The 18,096-nt window shown below is 44.2% G+C and overlaps 1 protein-coding gene across 1 annotated transcript in view; it reads left to right on the top strand.

The window, feature by feature from the left end:
• dnah1 (dynein, axonemal, heavy chain 1) overlaps nucleotides 1-18,096 on the top strand; it is a 697,254-nt gene that overhangs the window by 549,309 nt on the left and 129,849 nt on the right. Inside the window, exons 61-63 of the mRNA XM_068051405.1 lie at nucleotides 6,959-7,108; nucleotides 8,242-8,402; nucleotides 17,252-17,477. Of these exons, the coding sequence (XP_067907506.1) occupies nucleotides 6,959-7,108; nucleotides 8,242-8,402; nucleotides 17,252-17,477 (537 nt within the window). The remainder of the gene's footprint in view (nucleotides 1-6,958; nucleotides 7,109-8,241; nucleotides 8,403-17,251; nucleotides 17,478-18,096) is intronic.

The following is an 18,096-nucleotide window of genomic DNA, read 5'->3' as shown; positions in this document are numbered from 1 at the left end:
GCAGGGTCCTCAAAATTACACATGACACAGGATTCTGAGGCAGAAGAGGAAGATAATGATGAATCTGAACGAATTGTATTAGTCGCGGATTCATTCAACTATGCTGTGTTAGATAATTATTGCACATCGACAGCATGTGGAGCAGAAAGGTTAAAATGTTATCTGGATTCACTCAGTAGTGAGGATCGGTGCAAGGTTAAGGAGTATAAAAGTACTACTTGCTTTAAGTTTGGTGATGACAACACATTGAAGTCACTAAAGAGAGTTGTAATTCCATGTAAAATAGCTGGAGTAAGCCACTTTATCAGTACTGATGTAGTCTCTAGTGAGATACCTTTACTGTTGAGTAAATCTTCTCTGAAAAAGGCACAAAAGAAACTTGATTTTGAGCATGATAAGGCAATTGTTTTTGGAGAGTCAGTGGATTTGCAGTTTACCCAGTCAGGGCATTATTTTGTGACGCAACAGTCCCTTCCAGAGCCACTATTAGAACTTGCACTGTGTTTTCTTACTCTCCACTCTTCCACCCCATTCTGCCAGTCAATGGGCCTCCCTTCTTTGCCATCCTCCTGAACATTCAACCAATATTTAAATTTGCCAGTAGATATTCCTGCACATCCCACAATTGTCATATCCCTTCACTCACTAGACCCCTCTGGAATATACATCTTCTGAGTACCTACTCAGGGCAATTGGCCTTTGGATGTGATAGCTCTGTCCTGCGCGTCGTGTTTGCTCACATTACCACTATTCAACCCTTGATCTACCGTATTCGGTTTCTCAGGTCCTTCATTGAGCATTTGAGGTACAAGGTACCTCGTTTCCTTCTATCAGCTGCTCAGATTCTGAGGCTTTGTAATCTATCCCGGCCAGGGATGGGGGATTTTAGTTACTAGGTTAGAGTGGAAAAGCTGCAGTTGTTCTCCTTAGAACAAAGGAGATTGAGGGAAGATTTAACAGAGGCGTACAAGATGATGACAGGTTTAGATAAGTTAGACAAGGAAAAACTGTTCCTATTAACCAACGGTACAAGGTTCAGGGGACACAGATTGAAGGTTTTGGGCAAGGGATACAGGGGGAATGAGGAAGAACTTTTTTTAACGCAGCAGTTAGTAATGACCTGGAACTCGCTGTCCACAAGGGTGATGGAAGCAGAGACAATCAATGACTTCAAAAGGGAAATGGATAACCACTTGAAGGAAGTAGACTTGCAGGGCTGCAGAGATTGAGCAGGGAGTGGGACTGACTGGATAGCTCTTTGGAGAGCCAGCATGGACTCAATGGGCTGAATGGCCTCTTCTGTGCCATAAATAATTCTATGACTTGACTATAATCATGAGGAATGAACCTTAACAGTTGATTACCATGTTTGATAACTACTGTTTTACCATCATAACCTATTATCTTGCCAGGGCTTTTCCATTTCCTATGTCCCTCTTTTTGATAATACACCAAATCTCCTGAATTAAATTCTGTCTCTAATGGCCTTATATGATGCCTCAAAGCTCTCTGTACTTTCGCTGAGACCTCAGCCTTGATGAAAGCTCATCTCCCAGCATGTAAAGCAGTCAAACATGCAGAAAAAAATTGAACTAATTGCAGTACCTTCTACAGGGGGACTGTCACAAAGCACAGAAGGCAATTTGGGATTACAGCCATAGACCAACTGATGAAGGCTATATATATTTCTAAGTTCACGGATGACACAAAACAAGATGGGAATGTTGTGAGGAAGATGCAAAGTGGCTTCAAGGGGATTTGGACAGACTTAGTAAGTGGACAAGAACATGGCAGATGGAATATAATGGGGAAAAATGTGAGGTTATCTACTTTGGTAGGAGGAATAGATATGCAGAGTATTTCTTAAATGGTAAGAGATTAGAAAGTGTAGATGTACAAAGGACCTGGGTGTCCTTGTCAATAAGTCACTGAAAGCTAGCATGCAGGTGCAGCAAGCAATTAGGAAGGCTAATGATATGTTAGCTGTCAGGCAAGCCCCCCACATGCCAAGAATGAGAAAAATGAATTTTGCCACATGAACATTGATTTTAAACTGCTGATGGTGAAGAAAAAACTTGCTTTAAAAAACAATGGAGACTTTGGCTGGAGAGAGACATTAGCATGTCCATAGACAGTACTTCAAAGGACGAAGGGGCTATTCCCTGCTCCAATTTAATCCACAATGGACATTTGATTATCAGAAAGTGGAAAGGCTAGCATTCCAAGTCAACTGTTAAGATGGCCGAATACACAAATAGATGTGGTCAGACTGGTTTGGTCATATGGCTGGCTGACTGTTGGAATTTTTTGAGTTTGAACTTCCAACAGGGAATTGAAAATCAGAAGGCTGTTTTCTTCTGGACTGAGAACACCTCTCTCCTGTCTGCTCTCATCTTGCTCTCACCAGCTTCGGAAACCATTGAAGACACATGAATCCCAAGAGAGAAAAGTCTCCTACAGTAAACAAGGTTTAAGAAGAATACTGGGCCCCAACGAAAAGCAAGACTACTTACAAAAGGACTACAGTGTGCTCAAAGCACAGTAAACAAGAAACTCTTCTGATATTGCCTCAAACCTCTCCATTTTACTTTTCTTCTGCTCTTTTCTGTCCCTATTTGCAAGTGTGTATCACCTGGGCATGGTGTATATCCGTAGGCGTTATCCATATTAGAGTTTAAGTTTAAGGTTTAATAAATTTCACTTTTCTTCTTTAAACCTAAGAAAACCTGTTTATGCTAATTTCTTTGTTTTATAATTGGAAAGTGGTGAACAAGGATTCACCAAAGGGGGAGCTCAAAGCACGGTGTGTTTAAAATTAAACCCTGTTACAATAAGACCAGGTGAAGATAGTAAAAGACCCCTAGACACCTTTCTCACCTAGTCAAAACATAGCCTTTATCACAAGAGGATTTGAGTACAGGAGTAGTGACGTCTTGCTTCAATTGTATAGAACCTTGGTTGGACTGCACCTGGAGTACTGTGTGCAGTTTTGGTCCCCTTACCTTAGGAAGGATATTATTGCAATAGAGGGAGTGCAAGGAAGATTCTCCAGACTTGTTCCCGGGATGGCGGGACTGTCCTATGAAAAGAGATTGGGGAAACTGTGCCTGTATTCTCTAGAGTTTCGAAGAATGAGAGGTGATCTCATTGAAACCTACAAAATACTTAAAGGGTTAGACAGGGTAGATGCAGGTAAGATGTTTCCCCTGGTTGGGGAGTCGAGAACCAGGGAACACAATTTCAAAATAAAGGGGAAGCCACTTAGGACCGAGATGAGAAGAAATTTCTTTACTCAGAGGGTTGTGAATCTTTGGAATCCTCTACCCCAGAGGATTGTGGAAGCACAGTCATTGAGTATGTTTAAAGCAGAGATTGACAGATTTCTAAATACCAATGACATAAAGAGGTAAGGGGATAGTGTGGGAAAAAGGCATTGACGTGGATGATCAGCCATGATCATATTGAATGGCGGAGCAGGCTTGATGGACTGAATGGCCTATTTGGTTCCTATGTTCCTATGAATCCAGATTATATTGTAACCAATCTGCTGCACATACTGTCGACATGCAAGCACAATCTAACACAGCACAGTTGAATGAATCTGTGACTATCACATTCATCACAGGACTAAAACTTGTGATTGTACAATTCGTTCAGATTCATCATTATCTTCCTCCTGCCTCAGAATTCTCTGTGTCATTTCGAGGACCCTGCCTCTTCGCTTTGGGCAGTTCATTGCATAATGATACTTCAAGTCACACCTGAAGCACCTAGAAACTGTTTCTTGGGCTTTCCAGGGATTCATTCGCCTATTATTGCTGTTCTATTTCTGTCTTCTGCTCCAGTAGCCAGACCTGCTCAGGGTGTGTTCATCCTCATTACTCCTGTCTTTACTCAGTCTTGCATTTATTTTACAAAGTAAAAAGATTACAAACATGCAGCTCCTCATTCAAGCCTTCACCAAGTTTCGGTAAGTGTTTCCTTATATATACTCAACTAAAACCCTAATTAACACCCTCCACCTGCATGTGATTAAACACAATTAACGCATGCAGCCCCTCTCGAGGGACTGTGTGGGTTTAAACAATGACTGGCATACGCCTGTCACTAAGATGCAATCAAACCTCAGGCAGCATGACCTGAGGCCTTTCCCCAATGCACATCAGTTTGTCGTCACTCCCTTTGCGCCAAACACTTCCTATTACTCTGCCATATGCAATGCCCAAAGGATCAAAAGTGTTTGGAATTCTCACTTTATCAGCCAGGATCAGATCATTAACCCACTTCTTGCATTGGATCCATGCCCTGGGGGTGAACCCTGGCTACTGATCCCCTCCACAATCTGCATTTGGCCTCCTCAGTGTAGGGACAACCACATTGTGAGCAGCGAATACAGTATACTAAATTGAAGGATGTACAAGTAAATCACTGCTTCACCTGGAAGGAGTGTAAGGGGCTTTGGATGGTGAGGAGAGAGGAGGTAAAGGGGCAGGTATTACACCTCCTGTGATTGTATGGGAAGGTGCTGAGGGAAGGGGATGAAGTGTCAGGGGTGATAGAGGAGTGGACCAGGATATCGCGAAGGGAACAATCCTTTCGGAATGCTGACAGGGGAGGGGAAGGGAAGATGTATTTAGTGGTGGCATCACGCTGGAGGTGACAGAAATGGCGTAGGATGAACCTTTGTATGTGGAGGCTGGTGGGGTGGAAAGTGAGGACAAAGGGAATCCTGTCGCGGTTCTGGGAGGGAGGGGAAGGGGTGAGGGCAGAAGTGCGGGAAATAGGGCGGACACATTTGAGGGCCCTGTCAACCACAGTGCGTAGCGGGGGGGAAATCCTCGGTTGAGGAAAAAGGAAGACATGTCAGAAGCACTGTCATGGAAGGTTACATCATCAGAACAGATACGTCGGAGACGCAGAAACTAGGAGAATAGGATGGAGTCCTTACAGGAAACAGTGCGAAGAAGTATAGTCAAGGTAGCCGTGGGAGTTGGTGGGCTTCTAATGAATATTAGTAGACATCCTATCCCAGTGAGAAGTTGAGGAAGGGAAGGGATGGGTCAGAGATAGACCATGTAAAGGTGAGAGAAAGATAGAAATTGGAAGCAAAGTTGATGAATTTTTCCGGTTGGGGGCGAGAGCAGGAAGCGGCACCGATACAGTCATCAATGTACCAGAAAAAGAGGTGAGGGAGGGGGAGCATGAAATAGGACTGGAGCAAGGAATGTTCAACATATCCCACAAAAGGGCAGACATAACTAGGACTTATGTGGGTACCCATAGCAATACCTTTTATTGAAGGAAGTGAGTGCAGTTGAAAGAGAAATTGTTCTATGGAAGAAAAAGTTCAGCCAGGCGGAGGAGGGTGGTTGTGGATGGGGACTGGTTGAGCCTCTGTTCAAGGAAGAAGTGGAGAGCCCTCAGACTGTCCTGGTGGGGGACGGAGATGTAGAGAGATTGGACGTCCATAGTGAAGAGGAGGCGGTTGGGGCAGGAAACTGGAAATTGTCAAAATGACGTAGGGCGTCAGAAGAGTCACGGATATAGGTAGGAAGAGACTGAAACAGGGGATTCAAGGTGAGACACTGGTGGGGAGTGGGGAGGAGCTTAAATTTCAGGTCGGGGGGAAAAGAGGAAACTTACTCCATTGGCTGAGGGGATGGTGGGAAAGGGTTAAAGGGCAAAGATGATAAAGTGAAAGGTCAGGACTGGCAAAAATGGTTCTTGGGGCCGGAGTGGGTAATATATTTATTGGTTTATGATGGGGGGTGGAAGCGGGGCTTTGATCTGTACTTTAATGTTTGGCTGCGTTTGCTGACAACACAACCACTAGGCGGCGCAGTACTTGCACATGGGCAAATGCAGCCTCATGCACTGAAACGTCATTGCAACGTTTTAGGCAGCTGCCAGGATTAAAGATGGTGCTGCTCAATTTATCACAAAAAAGAACTAAATCAATCGCTGCGATCCCACCCCAAATAATATCCCACTTCTCTTCCCCGGCACTGACTCCTGGCCTCGCCGCTGCTTCCCCTCAGCCACTCACTCCCCACTTCAACTCCCCCCCCACCCACCTGTCGGCCACTCGCTCCCCCTTGCTGCTTCATCCCCATCAGCTGCTTGCTTCATGCACTGCTTCAAACCCTACCCCCGTTGTCCACTTGCTCCCGCTTGCTGCTTCATCCCCATCAGCCACTTGCTCCACTCACTGCCTCTCCACCCCCGCTCCCTTGCGCTTCTCCACTCCCCGCTCCCTTGCGCTTCTCCATCAACCCCCCCCCACCTCCCCACCGCATGTGCGCAGCTGGGAGCACTCTGATGATGTCGGTGCGCCAGATGCGTTGTCAGGAGTCACTTTGTTAATGTTTTCATATAAATTAAAGGTAATGGTCACTTTAAAAATTAAAATTGCCAGTAAGGGCTTGCAGCCCTTTACAACTGGCTCTGGCGCCTGCGCGGTGGCCCCCGGATGCTGCTGTCGGAGACAGAGCAGCCGCCCCCTCTACGTCATTGGGGGTGGATGCTCCACCCCCTCTATTTAAATTAGCCCCATGTGAAATATTGCAGGGGCTCAGCAGCGGCCGATGCGTGCATGAGGACCTCCGAGTTCAAAGTGCGCCATCGCAGTTTGCGGCCCGCTCATGAAATTCAGGCCTATGCTTCATGCCAGAAATGAAAATTTGTTCAGACTTCCCTTAGAGAGCTGCAAAATCCAAGTGTATTGCACTGCATGCTACACTATGCCATTCTCCACCTGATCTAAACCTCATCTTTGTAGCCTTGCTCTGTACCTCTCCCCCAGCATGACCCCCACCACTAGCTCCTATCGATGATCCAATCATCATAAAAAAGTGAAGTACTAAAAATCTCCACTTAGGTACATCAGGCCAAAACACTCAAGGGTCTCTTTCCAGAAAACCAATCTAATCAGTTTGATTTGCCTTCTTGTTCACTTTAGGAAAGAGATCAAGGATTAGATATTTTCAAGATAACTGACCGTGACTTCCTGCGGAGTCTGGAGAATGCCATCCGTTTTGGGAAGCCGTGTCTGATGGAGAATGTGGTGGAGGAGCTGGATCCAGCCCTGGAACCTGTACTGTTGAAAATGGTATGAGAAAATCAGTGGACACACACTGGCAGAAATGTTCCGATTGCATGTTTCCAGCACACAGGGTCTTACTCACCAGGAGCACACAATGAGGAATTCATGGACTGCAGATATTGGTTGCCTATTCATAATGAATTCAGTTTCTCAACATGTGTTACCAGCCTGTGAGGCTCCACACCAGGAATGGCAGTTGGTGCAGGAGTAGTCATAAGACCACAAGTCTCCAAGTGGTACTCAGTTGCACCAACATGATTAACTTCTGTTCATGTCTAGATAAAACCTTCTTGTACTTTTAACTAGACGTTAAAATAGTTATTTTTAAAAAAATGGAAAATGGCATTTCATCAATTCCAATTCAGAAGATGTGAATCATGTAATTAAATATTGCCAGTGGGCTGTTTGTAGTGGAGCACCAAAACGCACACAGCTTCAAGTTTATATTCCAATGCATTTACACATATTTGTCACACATACAGAGATGCCCCTGTTTTTTTCTAAGTGAGATGGCACAGTGCCTGGCAATGTTTCCTCTAAGCTGCACAGCAGCCCGAACGTTCCCACGCAGACCATGCACATGTCAGCCCCTTCAAGTTATCGTGTGTGTGTGTGTGGCCACGCAAAAAAATTTAAAGTGCCTCCGCACTTAAATGAATCGGCCGCGCACTGCAAAAAAAAAATTAGAGGGTACATTGGTGCCTAGTCAATCAATGTGGAGTCTGTGAAGCTAATATTTTTAGCTTTATAACTTGGGCAATAAATTGGCTGAGCCTGCTCGCCTGTTATACAGCCGTCTGGCTTTCACTTCTGTTGTGATTGTGAGTACTTCTTTTATTCAGTGGAGTCATTGCTTTAAAAAAAAGCATTTAGCAGCCATTTAGTCTCTCCTCACTTCACTAGAAGATTGTTATGATAACCTGGTTGCATTCACAGGCATGGTACAATCTTGCATCAATTACACTTTTTGAGAACAGTTCACCAGTGATAACACTGTACTGTACATCTTGAGTACATTTTGTTGAGATGTAATTTTATGTCAACTAAAGCCTAAAATTAAACTGAGCAAACGTGACACACTACTTGTGTGAAAAATATTTAGTGCTAGTCTCGTCAAAGCATTTTCTTCTGCTTTTCAGACCTATAAACAGCAGGGCAGTACAGTCATAAAGCTGGGAGATGCCATCATCCCTTATCACGAAGACTTTAAAATGTACATCACAACCAAGCTGCCCAATCCTCACTACACTCCTGAGATATCAACAAAGGTTACTCTCATTAACTTCACACTGTCTCCGAGGTGAATAACTTTGTCATATCTGTGATGTTGTTGTACTTGAATATGTTTGAAATATTTGCAGCAATTACATTGTGGACATTGATTAGATAAGGACAAACTCATTTGGATAAATGTTCCAATAAAAATATTATTCAGTTGTAGGACATCTTTCCATGTTGAACATGAAAAAGCCCTTGGACCTACTGAAGCTCAGCCTAGCAGTGCCGTACTTCCATACTTTCCTCACAGCACTGCGATTCAGACTCAGGCTCAGTGGAGCGCCAATCCCATTGCATCATCATTGCATTGTCACAGCACAGTGCTAGAGCTTTGATTAATATTAACAAACTTCTAAGTGGCTGCTCTGTGTGGCATTCAGCCAGGGAGCCCAGAATTCCCCATGTTTGATCAAACTCTGTGCTGAGTTAACACATCTCAGCCATTAAAATTTACCTCACTGTCCATGGATTAAATAAGATTGCATAGGATTACATAGAATACACAGCACAGAACCAGGCCATTCAGCCTGACTAGTCCACGCCAGTGTTTATACTCCACTCGAGCCTCCTCCCATCTATCTTCATCTAAATCTATCAGTGTAACTCTACATTCTCTTTTCCCTCAAATGCTTGTCTAGACTCCCCTTAAATGCATCTGTACTTTTCTCTTCAACCACTCCCTGTGGTAGCGATTTCCACATTCTTACCACTCTTTGGGTGAAGAAGTTCCTTCTGAATTCCCTATTGGATTTCTTGATGACTATCGTATATTGATGGCCTCAAGTTATGCTCTTCCCCAGTACAGGAAACATTTTCTCTGTATCCACTCTATCAAAATCTTTCATAATTTTAAAGATCTGTATTAGGTCACCCTGCAGCCTTTGTTTTTCAGTGGAAAAGTAACCCAACCTGACCATCCTTTCTTGATATGTATGCCCTCACATTTCTGGTATCATCCTTATAAATCTTCTGTGCACCCTCTCCAGTGTCTCCACATTCTTTTTATAATACCAGAACTGCAAGATTCAATACAGGTTTAGCATAGTTTCCTTACCTTTAAATTGTATCCCTCCAGAAATAAACCTGACTACATGGTTTGCTTTTTTTATGGCCTTGCTAGCCTAAGGCACAACTTTTAGTGATTGGTATTTTTTTTTACTCAGAGATCCCTTTGTTCCTCCACTACACCTAGACTGGGACCTTCAAAATAACAAGTGACCTCCCTATTCTTCCTAGCAAAATGTACAACCTCACATTTATATGTGTTGAACTAGTGAGCTGCCATCTTGAACCGCTGCAGTGCTCGGGATGTAGGTACTCCAACAGTGCTGTTAGGAAGGGAGTTCCAGGATTTTGACCCAGCAACACTGAAGGAACAGCGATGTAGTTCCAAGTCAGGATGGTGTGTGGCATGGAGGGGAACTTGCAGGTGGTGCTGTTCCCATGCACTGCGCCTTTGTCCTTCTAGATGGTAGAAATCGCGGATTTGGAAGGTGTTGTCGAAGGAGCCTTGGTGAGATGCTGCAGTGCATCTTGTAGATGGTACACACTGCTGCCACTGTGCGTCGGTGGTGGAGGGAGTGAATGTTGAAGATAATCGGTGGGGTGCCAATCAAGCAGACACCCTAGATGGTGTCGAACTTCTTGAGTGTTGTTGGAACTGCACCCATCCAGGCAAGTGGAGAGTATTCCCTCACACTCCTGACTTGTGCCTTGTAGATGGTGGACAGGCATTGGGGAGACAGGAGGCGAGTTATTCATTACAGAATTCCTAACCTTTGACCTGCTCTTGTCGCAACAGTATTTATATGGCTGGTCCAGTTCAGTTTCTGGTCAATGGTAATCTCCAGGATGTTGATAGTGCGGGATTCAGCAATGGTAATGCCATTGAGCATCAAAGGGAGATGGTTAGATTCTCTCTTGTTTAAGATGGTCATTGCCTGGCACTTGTATGGCCTGAATGTTATTTCAATATTTGCCCATTCTGTAAATTTGTTAATGTCTCCTGTAATTTGTTGCAGTGCTCTTCAGTATTGACTCACCCCACAACTTGGCGTCAATCACAAGTTCAGAAATTGTATTTTTGATTCCAAAATCCAAATCATTAATATAAATTGTGAATAACAATGGTGCCAACTCTGATCCTTCAAGATAACTACTACCCACCCTAAATAGCTACCATTTACTCCCACTCTCTGTTTTCTATCTTGAAGCCAGCTATCAATCCATTCTGCCACTTGTCCCCTGACTCTGCATTCTCTGAACTTATTCATTAGTCTATATGGGGACTTTATCAAAAACCTTTTAAAGATCCAGATAAATTACATGTACTGCATTACCATTGTCTGCTCTGTCTGTTACCTCCTCAAAAAATTCAATAAAGTTGGTCAAGCAAGATTTACCCTTTTGAAATCCATGCTGGTGAATCATTATTATATTTTTCATTTCTAGATTTCTTCTATTCTCTCCTTTAGTAGGGATTCCATTATTTTTCCTATCACCGATGTTAAGCTGACTGGTCTAGAATTCTCTGACCACGTTCGATCCCCTTTATTAAATATAGGTATTATGTTAGCTATCTGCCAGTCCTCTGGCACTACACCTTTTCTAACAAATTATTAAATACTAGCAGAGACCCACAAAACATTTATGGTGAAATTAGTTTCTTCATTGCAACAGTATTTCTTTAAATCCACATCTCATGCTATCCCTGTCATGCCATACCCTTCCCATTCCTTTCATCCTTCTCATATCATCCCCAACCCATCCCCCATCTCATCCCTTCTTCCTTTTCCATCCCCATCGCATCCCTCCCACGCCATCCCATACCCCATTCCATACCTCACATGCATTCCCCCCATGCTGTCCCTCCTCCCCCCATGCCACCCCCCAATTCTGTCCCCCCTTTACATGCTGTCCCCTGCCCATGTTAGATTGGAAAATAGTGAATGTAACTCCTTTATTCAAAAAGGGAGGGATACAGAAAGCAGGAAACTACAGGCCAGTTAGCTTAACATCTGGGGGAAATGTTAGAAGTTATTATTAAAGATGTTAAAGATGTTATAGCAGGGCATTTAGAAAAAATCAAGGTAATCAAGCAGAGTCAACATGGTTCTGTGAAAGAGAAATCATGTTTAAGCAATTTATTGGAGTTCTTTGAGGGAGTTACAGGTGGTGTGGATAAATGGGAACCGGTGGATGTATTGTACTGTGATTTCCAGAAGGCATTTAAAGGTTATTGCAGAAAATAAAGGCTCATGGTGTAGGGGGTAACAGATTGGCATGGATAGAAGATTGGCTAGCTAACAGGAATAGGAGAGTAGGCATAAATGGGTCATTTTCTGGTTGGCAAAATGGAACGAGTGGTATGCTACAGGGATCTGTGCTGGGGCCTCAACTTTTTAGAATTGATATAAATGACTTACATGAAGAGTCCTAAGGTATGGTTGCTAAATTTGCTGATGACCCAAAGATAGGTAGGGAAGTAACTTGTGAAGAGGACATAAGGGGGCTACAAAGGGATATAGATGGGTTAAGTGAGTAGGCAAAGACCTGGCAAATGGAGTAGCATGTGGGAAAGTGTGAAATTGTCCATTTTGGCAGGAAGAATAAAAAAGAAGCATTTGGCATCGCTGGCCAGGTCAGCATTTATTGCTCATCCCTAATTGCCCTTGAGAAGGTGGTGGTGAGCTGCCTTCTTGAACCGCTGCAGTCCATGTGGGGTAGGTACACCCACACTGCTGTTAGGAAGGGAGTTCCAAGATTTTGACCCAGCGACAGTGAAGGAACGGCGATATAGTTCCAAGTCAGGATGGTGTGTGACATGGAGGGGAACTTGCAGGTGGTGGTGTTGCCATGCATTTGCTGCCCTTGTCCTTCTAGTTGGTAGAGGTCGCGGGTTTGGAAGGTGCTGTCTAAGGAGCCTTGGTGTGTTGCTGCATCTTGTAGATGGTACACACTGCTGCCACTGTGCATCAGTGATGGAGGGAGTGAATGTTTGTAGCTGGGATGCCAATCAAGCAGGCTGCTTTGTCCTGGATTGTGTCGAACTTCTTGAGTGTTGTTGGAGCTGCACCCATCCAGGCAAGTGGAGAGTATTCCATCACACTCCTGATTTGTGCCTTGTAGATGGTGGACAGGCTTTGGGGAGTCAAGAGGTGAGTTACTCGGCACAGGATTCCTAGCCTCTGACCTGCTCTTTTAGCCACGGTATTTATATGGCTACTCCAGTTCAGTTTCTGGTCAATGGTAGCCCCTAGGATGTTGTTGGCGGGGGATTCAGCGATGGTAATGCCATTGAATGTCAAGGGAAGATGGTTAGATTCTCTCTTGTTGGAGAAGGTCATTGTCTGGCACTTGTATGGTGGGAATGTTACTTGCCTGGATATTGTCCAGGTCTTGCTGTATTTCTACATGGACTGCTTCAGTATCTGAGGAGTCGCGAATGGTGCTGAACATTGTGCAATCATCAGCGAATATCCCCACTTCTGACCTTTTGGTTGAAGGAAGGTCATTGATGAAGCAGCAGAAGATGGTTGGGCCTAGGACCCTACCCTAAGGAACTCCTGCAGTGATGTCCTGGAGCTCAGATAATTGACCTCCAACAACCATAACCATCTTCCTTTGCGCTAGGTATGATTCCAACCAGTGGAGAGTTTTCCTCCTGATTCCCATTGACTCCAGTTTTGCTAGGGCTCCTTGATGCCATACTCGGTCAAATGTTGCCTTGATGTCAAGGGCAGTCACTCTCACCTCACCTCTTGAGTTCAGCTCTTTTGTCCATCTTTGAACCAAGGCTGTAATGAGGTCAGGAGCTGAGTGGCCCTGGCGGAACCCAAACTGAGCATCACTGAGCAGGTTATTGCTAAGCAAGTGCTGCTTGATGGCACTGTTGATGACACCTTCCATCACTTTACTTGAGAGTAGGCTGATGGGGTGGTAATTGGCCAGGTTGGACTTGTCCTGCCTTTTGTGTACAGGACATACCTGGGCAATTTTCCACATTGCAGTGTGGATGCCAGTGTTGTAGCTATACTGGAACAGCTTGGCTGGGGGCACGGCAAGTTCTGGAGCACAGGTCTTCAGTACTGTTGCCAGAGTATTGACAGGGCCCATAGCTTTTGCAGTATCCAGTGCCTTCAGTCATTTCTTGATATCACGCAGAGTGAATCGAATTGGCTGAAGTCTGGCATTTGTGATGCTGGGGACTTCAGGAGGAGGCCGAGATGGATCATCAACTCGGCACTTCTGGCTGAAGATTGTTGCAAATGCTTTAGCCTTATCTTCCGCACTGATGTGCTGGGCTCCCCATCATTGAGGATGGGGCTATTTGTGGAGCCACCTCCTCCAGTTAGTTGTTTAATTGTCCACCACCATTCATGGTTGGATGTGGCAGGACTGCAGAGCTTAGATCTGATCCGTTGGTTATGGGATCGCTTAGCTCTGTCTATCGCATGCTGCTTACGCAGCTTGGCACGCAGATAGTCCTGTGTTGTAGCTTCACCAGGTTGACACCTCATTTTGAGGTATGCCTGGTGCTGCTCCTGGCATGCTCTCCTGCACTCTTCATTGAACCAAGGTTGGTCTCCAGGCTTGATGTTAATGGTCGAGTGGGGGATATGCCGGGCCAGGTGGTTACAGATTGTGGTTGAGTACAATTCTGCTGCTGCTGATGGCCCACAGTGCCTCATGGATGCCCAATTTTGCATTTCTAGATCTGTTCGAAATCTATCCTATTTAGCATGGTGGTGGTGCCACATGACACGATGGAGGGTATCCTCAATGTGAAGGCGGGTTTTCGTCTTCATAAGGACTGTGTGGTGGTCACTCCTACCAATACTGTCATGGATGGATGCATCTGCGGCAGGCGTATGTTTTTCCCTCTTGTTGGTTCCCTCATCACCTGCAGCATACCCAGTCTAGCAGCTGTTATCTAAATGGTGAGAGATTGCAGAGTGATCTGGGTGTCCTAGTGCATGACTTGCAAAAGGTTAGTATGCAGGTACAGCACGTAATTAGGAAAGCTAATAGAATGTTATCGTTATCGTGAGGGGAATTGAATACAAAAGTAGGGAGGTTATGCTTCAGCTATAAAGGACATTGGTGACACCACATCTGAAGTACTGTGTACAGAACTGGTCTCCTTATTTAAGGAAGGATATAAATGCATTGGAGGCAGTACAGAGAACGTTTGCTATACTAATAACTGGAATGGGCGGCTGTCTTATGAGGAAAATTGGACAGGCTCGGCTCATATCCTCTGGAATTTAGAAGAGTAAGAGGCGACTTGATTGAAACATATAAGATTCTGATGGGTCTTGACAGGGTGGTTATGGAAAGGATGTTTCCCCTTGTGGGAGAATCTAGAACTGGGGTCACTGTTTAAAAATAAGGGGTCACCCATTTAAGACAGAGATGAAGAGAAATTTTTTTTCTCTCAGAGTGTCGTGAGTCTTTGGAATTCTCTTCCTCAAAAGGCGGTGAAAGCAGAGTCTTTGAATATTTTTAAGGCAGAGGTAGATAGATTCTTGACAAGCAAGGGGGTGGAAGGTGGGTAAGTGTAGGTGGTGGCAAGGGTAGGTGGCAATGTGGAGTAATCAGTTCAGTCATGAACTTACTGAATGGTGGAGCAGGCTCAAAGGGCCATGAGGCCAACTCCTGCTCCTAATTCGTATGTTCATATGTTGCGCCCCCCATGCCATTTATTTACCATGTCTTTCAAAGTCATTTCTTTTCCATGTTATTTCCTGCCCCCACCATGCTGTGCCCCTGACCCTTAATCCCAGCAAGGGTAACTTTGCTGTTCGGTTCCCCTTACCTTCCACTGTTTTCTTCCTCAAACAACGCCACCATCCCCCCTCCCCCGCCACGCTGCTGCTGCCAGAAACTGTTGACAGACGCACGTGCCTCACATGCTCCAGTTGACACCACATTAAAGCAGCTCTACCTCAAAGCAGAAACCTATTAACTAAAACCCACAGAAAAGTTGGGCTCTTTTTTTGAGGGGGTAGTGTCAAAGAGCACGCAGACAGACACACTTTAGAGCCCTGCTCCTTACACTTTCTGATCTCTCGGCCTACATTCAGCAGAAGAAGTTGAAATGTCTTCCATCTGCGGCAGGGGGTGGGGGAGGGATGCGGGGGTGGTGAGGGGTTGTGGGTGGTGGATGGGGGGAGCAGAGAGGGCAGGTAAAGGGGAGAATTAGATGGGAGAGTCACATTCGGCAGGCTCTGGCCTCTGGGGTTTTGGTAGTGGCTGGGGAGCCAGTTTTCATGCCTGCCCAACCTTTCAGCTGCAGAGTGTTCAGCCAGCCAGAACAAGAGACAATACAATTATTCAATGCAAGTAAAAATATAATAACGGGGCTGTTTCGCGATGTCTGGATTTAGCTGCTATCTGTGACCCCTGAATTAATACAATACGTGCCTCACGTACTCCCGTGCTGCATGTGCCTTTGCGTGTGCCAGGATCCGCCCACCAAATCATCCCATCGACCAATCAGAAAAGTCTGGACAGACAAAAACTGCGTATTATTATTATTCAAGATAATTGTACTGTGTAGTGTGGGTTAGGGAAGCAGAACAATCAGCCTGTTCCTGTTCCTGATTGTTTTCTAGTGAGCCCTGCCAGACAGTGCCTACATGTGGATGTCATTCCCCTGTTATGCCTCTCTATAGTCAGATAGCTCATTGACGTTCACTGTGTAGGTTTGAACATAAAGAATAGACATCTGAGCAAGGACCAGAGGCAGACTGTAATTGTAGCACTGTGCAGCATATGTTAACATCTTTACTCAGGACCCAGGTGCCAAGGAGAAGAAAAAGCCTATTTAAATAGGGATTAATAATGACATCATCAGGGAACCTGGGTTGTACGTTAGAAGAACAAAATGAGGGACTTAATAGGCAACACCATTAAAATATGATCACTGATACATGATATTGCTGCGGTTAGCTGAGCTCAGTCACATCCTCTGGCTCAGTGGTTTCACCAAGTCCATTCTACAGTGTTCTCAGTACTTCGTGTTGAAACAAGAAACATTGAATGATACAGCACAGAAGGAATGCATTCAGCCCATTGTGCCTGTGCCAGTTCTTTGAAAGAACTATCCAACTAGTCCCACCAACCTGCCTTTTCCCCATAGCCCTGCAATCGTTTCCCCTTCAAATATTTATCCAATCCCCTTTAAAAATTATTATTGATTCTGCTTTCACCAATCTCTCAGGCATTGCATTCCAAATCATAACAAAGCATTGTGTAAAAAGTAATTTCTCATTGTACCTCTGGTTCTTTTGCCACAGTTTCTCCTGATTTAATAGTCAAGAAACTTCCTAGTCCATTCAATCCCCACCTACAAATCCCATCCTTCCAGTGGAGAAATCACCTTCTGTCACTTCAGAAAATTCATACCATGGAGGTAACTTTCCATCACTCACCTGACTGCTGGAATTGATTGGAGGCAGTCATTCAATTATTTTTCTTTATTCATACGAAACAGTTCTGGATCTCTTGTCTCCCACACCAGTGAAAAGTTCAGTTGGTAGTTGTCAGTTTTGTGTATACTGGTTCGCAGATTTGAGCTCTGTCGTTCAGCCCCTTCAAACATAAAGAAAAACTTTCACTAAAATAATGCAATTTTTGACATGCATGTTTTGATTTAGGCTAATTTGCCATTTTTATGAAGTAATGAAATTAGGAAGAAAGGAATATTTTATAAGTGAAAATAATTATGTTTCTGATTCCTTTTTTCAAAGTGAAAATGTAGAACATTACTGGACTTTTAAAAAGTACAATTAGAATAATACTCCAAATTCAATTAAAAGATCATTGGACTTTTTTGTGAAACTTGTAAATTGTGCCTTAATGCTGCAGTGGTTTGGAAGACCAACTCCTGGGTCGTGTGGTAGCTCAAGAGCGTCCAGATCTGGAAGAAGCCAAAAATCAGCTGATCATCAGCAATGCTAAAATGAGGAATGAGCTTAAAGAGATAGAGGATCAGATACTTCTGCGCCTGAGCACGTCTGAGGGCAATCCTGTGGATGATGTGGAGTTGATCAAAGTCCTTGAAGCATCTAAAGTTAAAGCAGGAGAAATCAAGGTTAGTATCAGTTTTTTTTATCTGGTCAGAAGTGAAAATTTTCAACGGTTCTCAAATGAAATGTGAGAAATATTAAAGCTTCTACATGCACATACATAAATATACACAGCACACATACAAACACACATATGACACATGCAGACGACAAACACACACACACATATTCAAGAGTTGCCTTAGGAGGTGGTATAATCAGTTTTCCATAATTGGCAGCCTTAGTATTCATCCAGATATGTGCTGAAACTAATCCAGTACTTGACGAATTTCAACACTCAGTTGCGCCAAACTTGGATAGGTTGAACTGAAGCAATATTCAGGTTTGTTGAATTCAGCTCACAATATCGATTGAAGTACAATGATATTAGTGGGAGAACTGTAATGTTGATGGAAGGGCAGAGATGTTAATGAAAGCACTGTGATATTAGTAGGATGACAGTGATATTAATGGAAGTGCAGAGATATTAATGAAAGCACTGTGACATGAATGGAAGAACGGTGATATCAAAGGAAGTGCAGTGATATTCATGGAAGGACGTTGATACTAATGGAAGTGACTACTATAAATGGAAGGATGGCGATACTAATGGAAGATCAGTGATATTAATGGAAGGACACTGAT

The sequence above is a fragment of the Heterodontus francisci genome, chromosome 19 (assembly GCF_036365525.1).
Source record: "Heterodontus francisci isolate sHetFra1 chromosome 19, sHetFra1.hap1, whole genome shotgun sequence".
Lineage (NCBI taxonomy): Eukaryota > Metazoa > Chordata > Chondrichthyes > Heterodontiformes > Heterodontidae > Heterodontus > Heterodontus francisci.
Note: the sequence above shows the minus strand (reverse complement) of the source record. Positions and strands in the feature narration are given on the sequence as shown.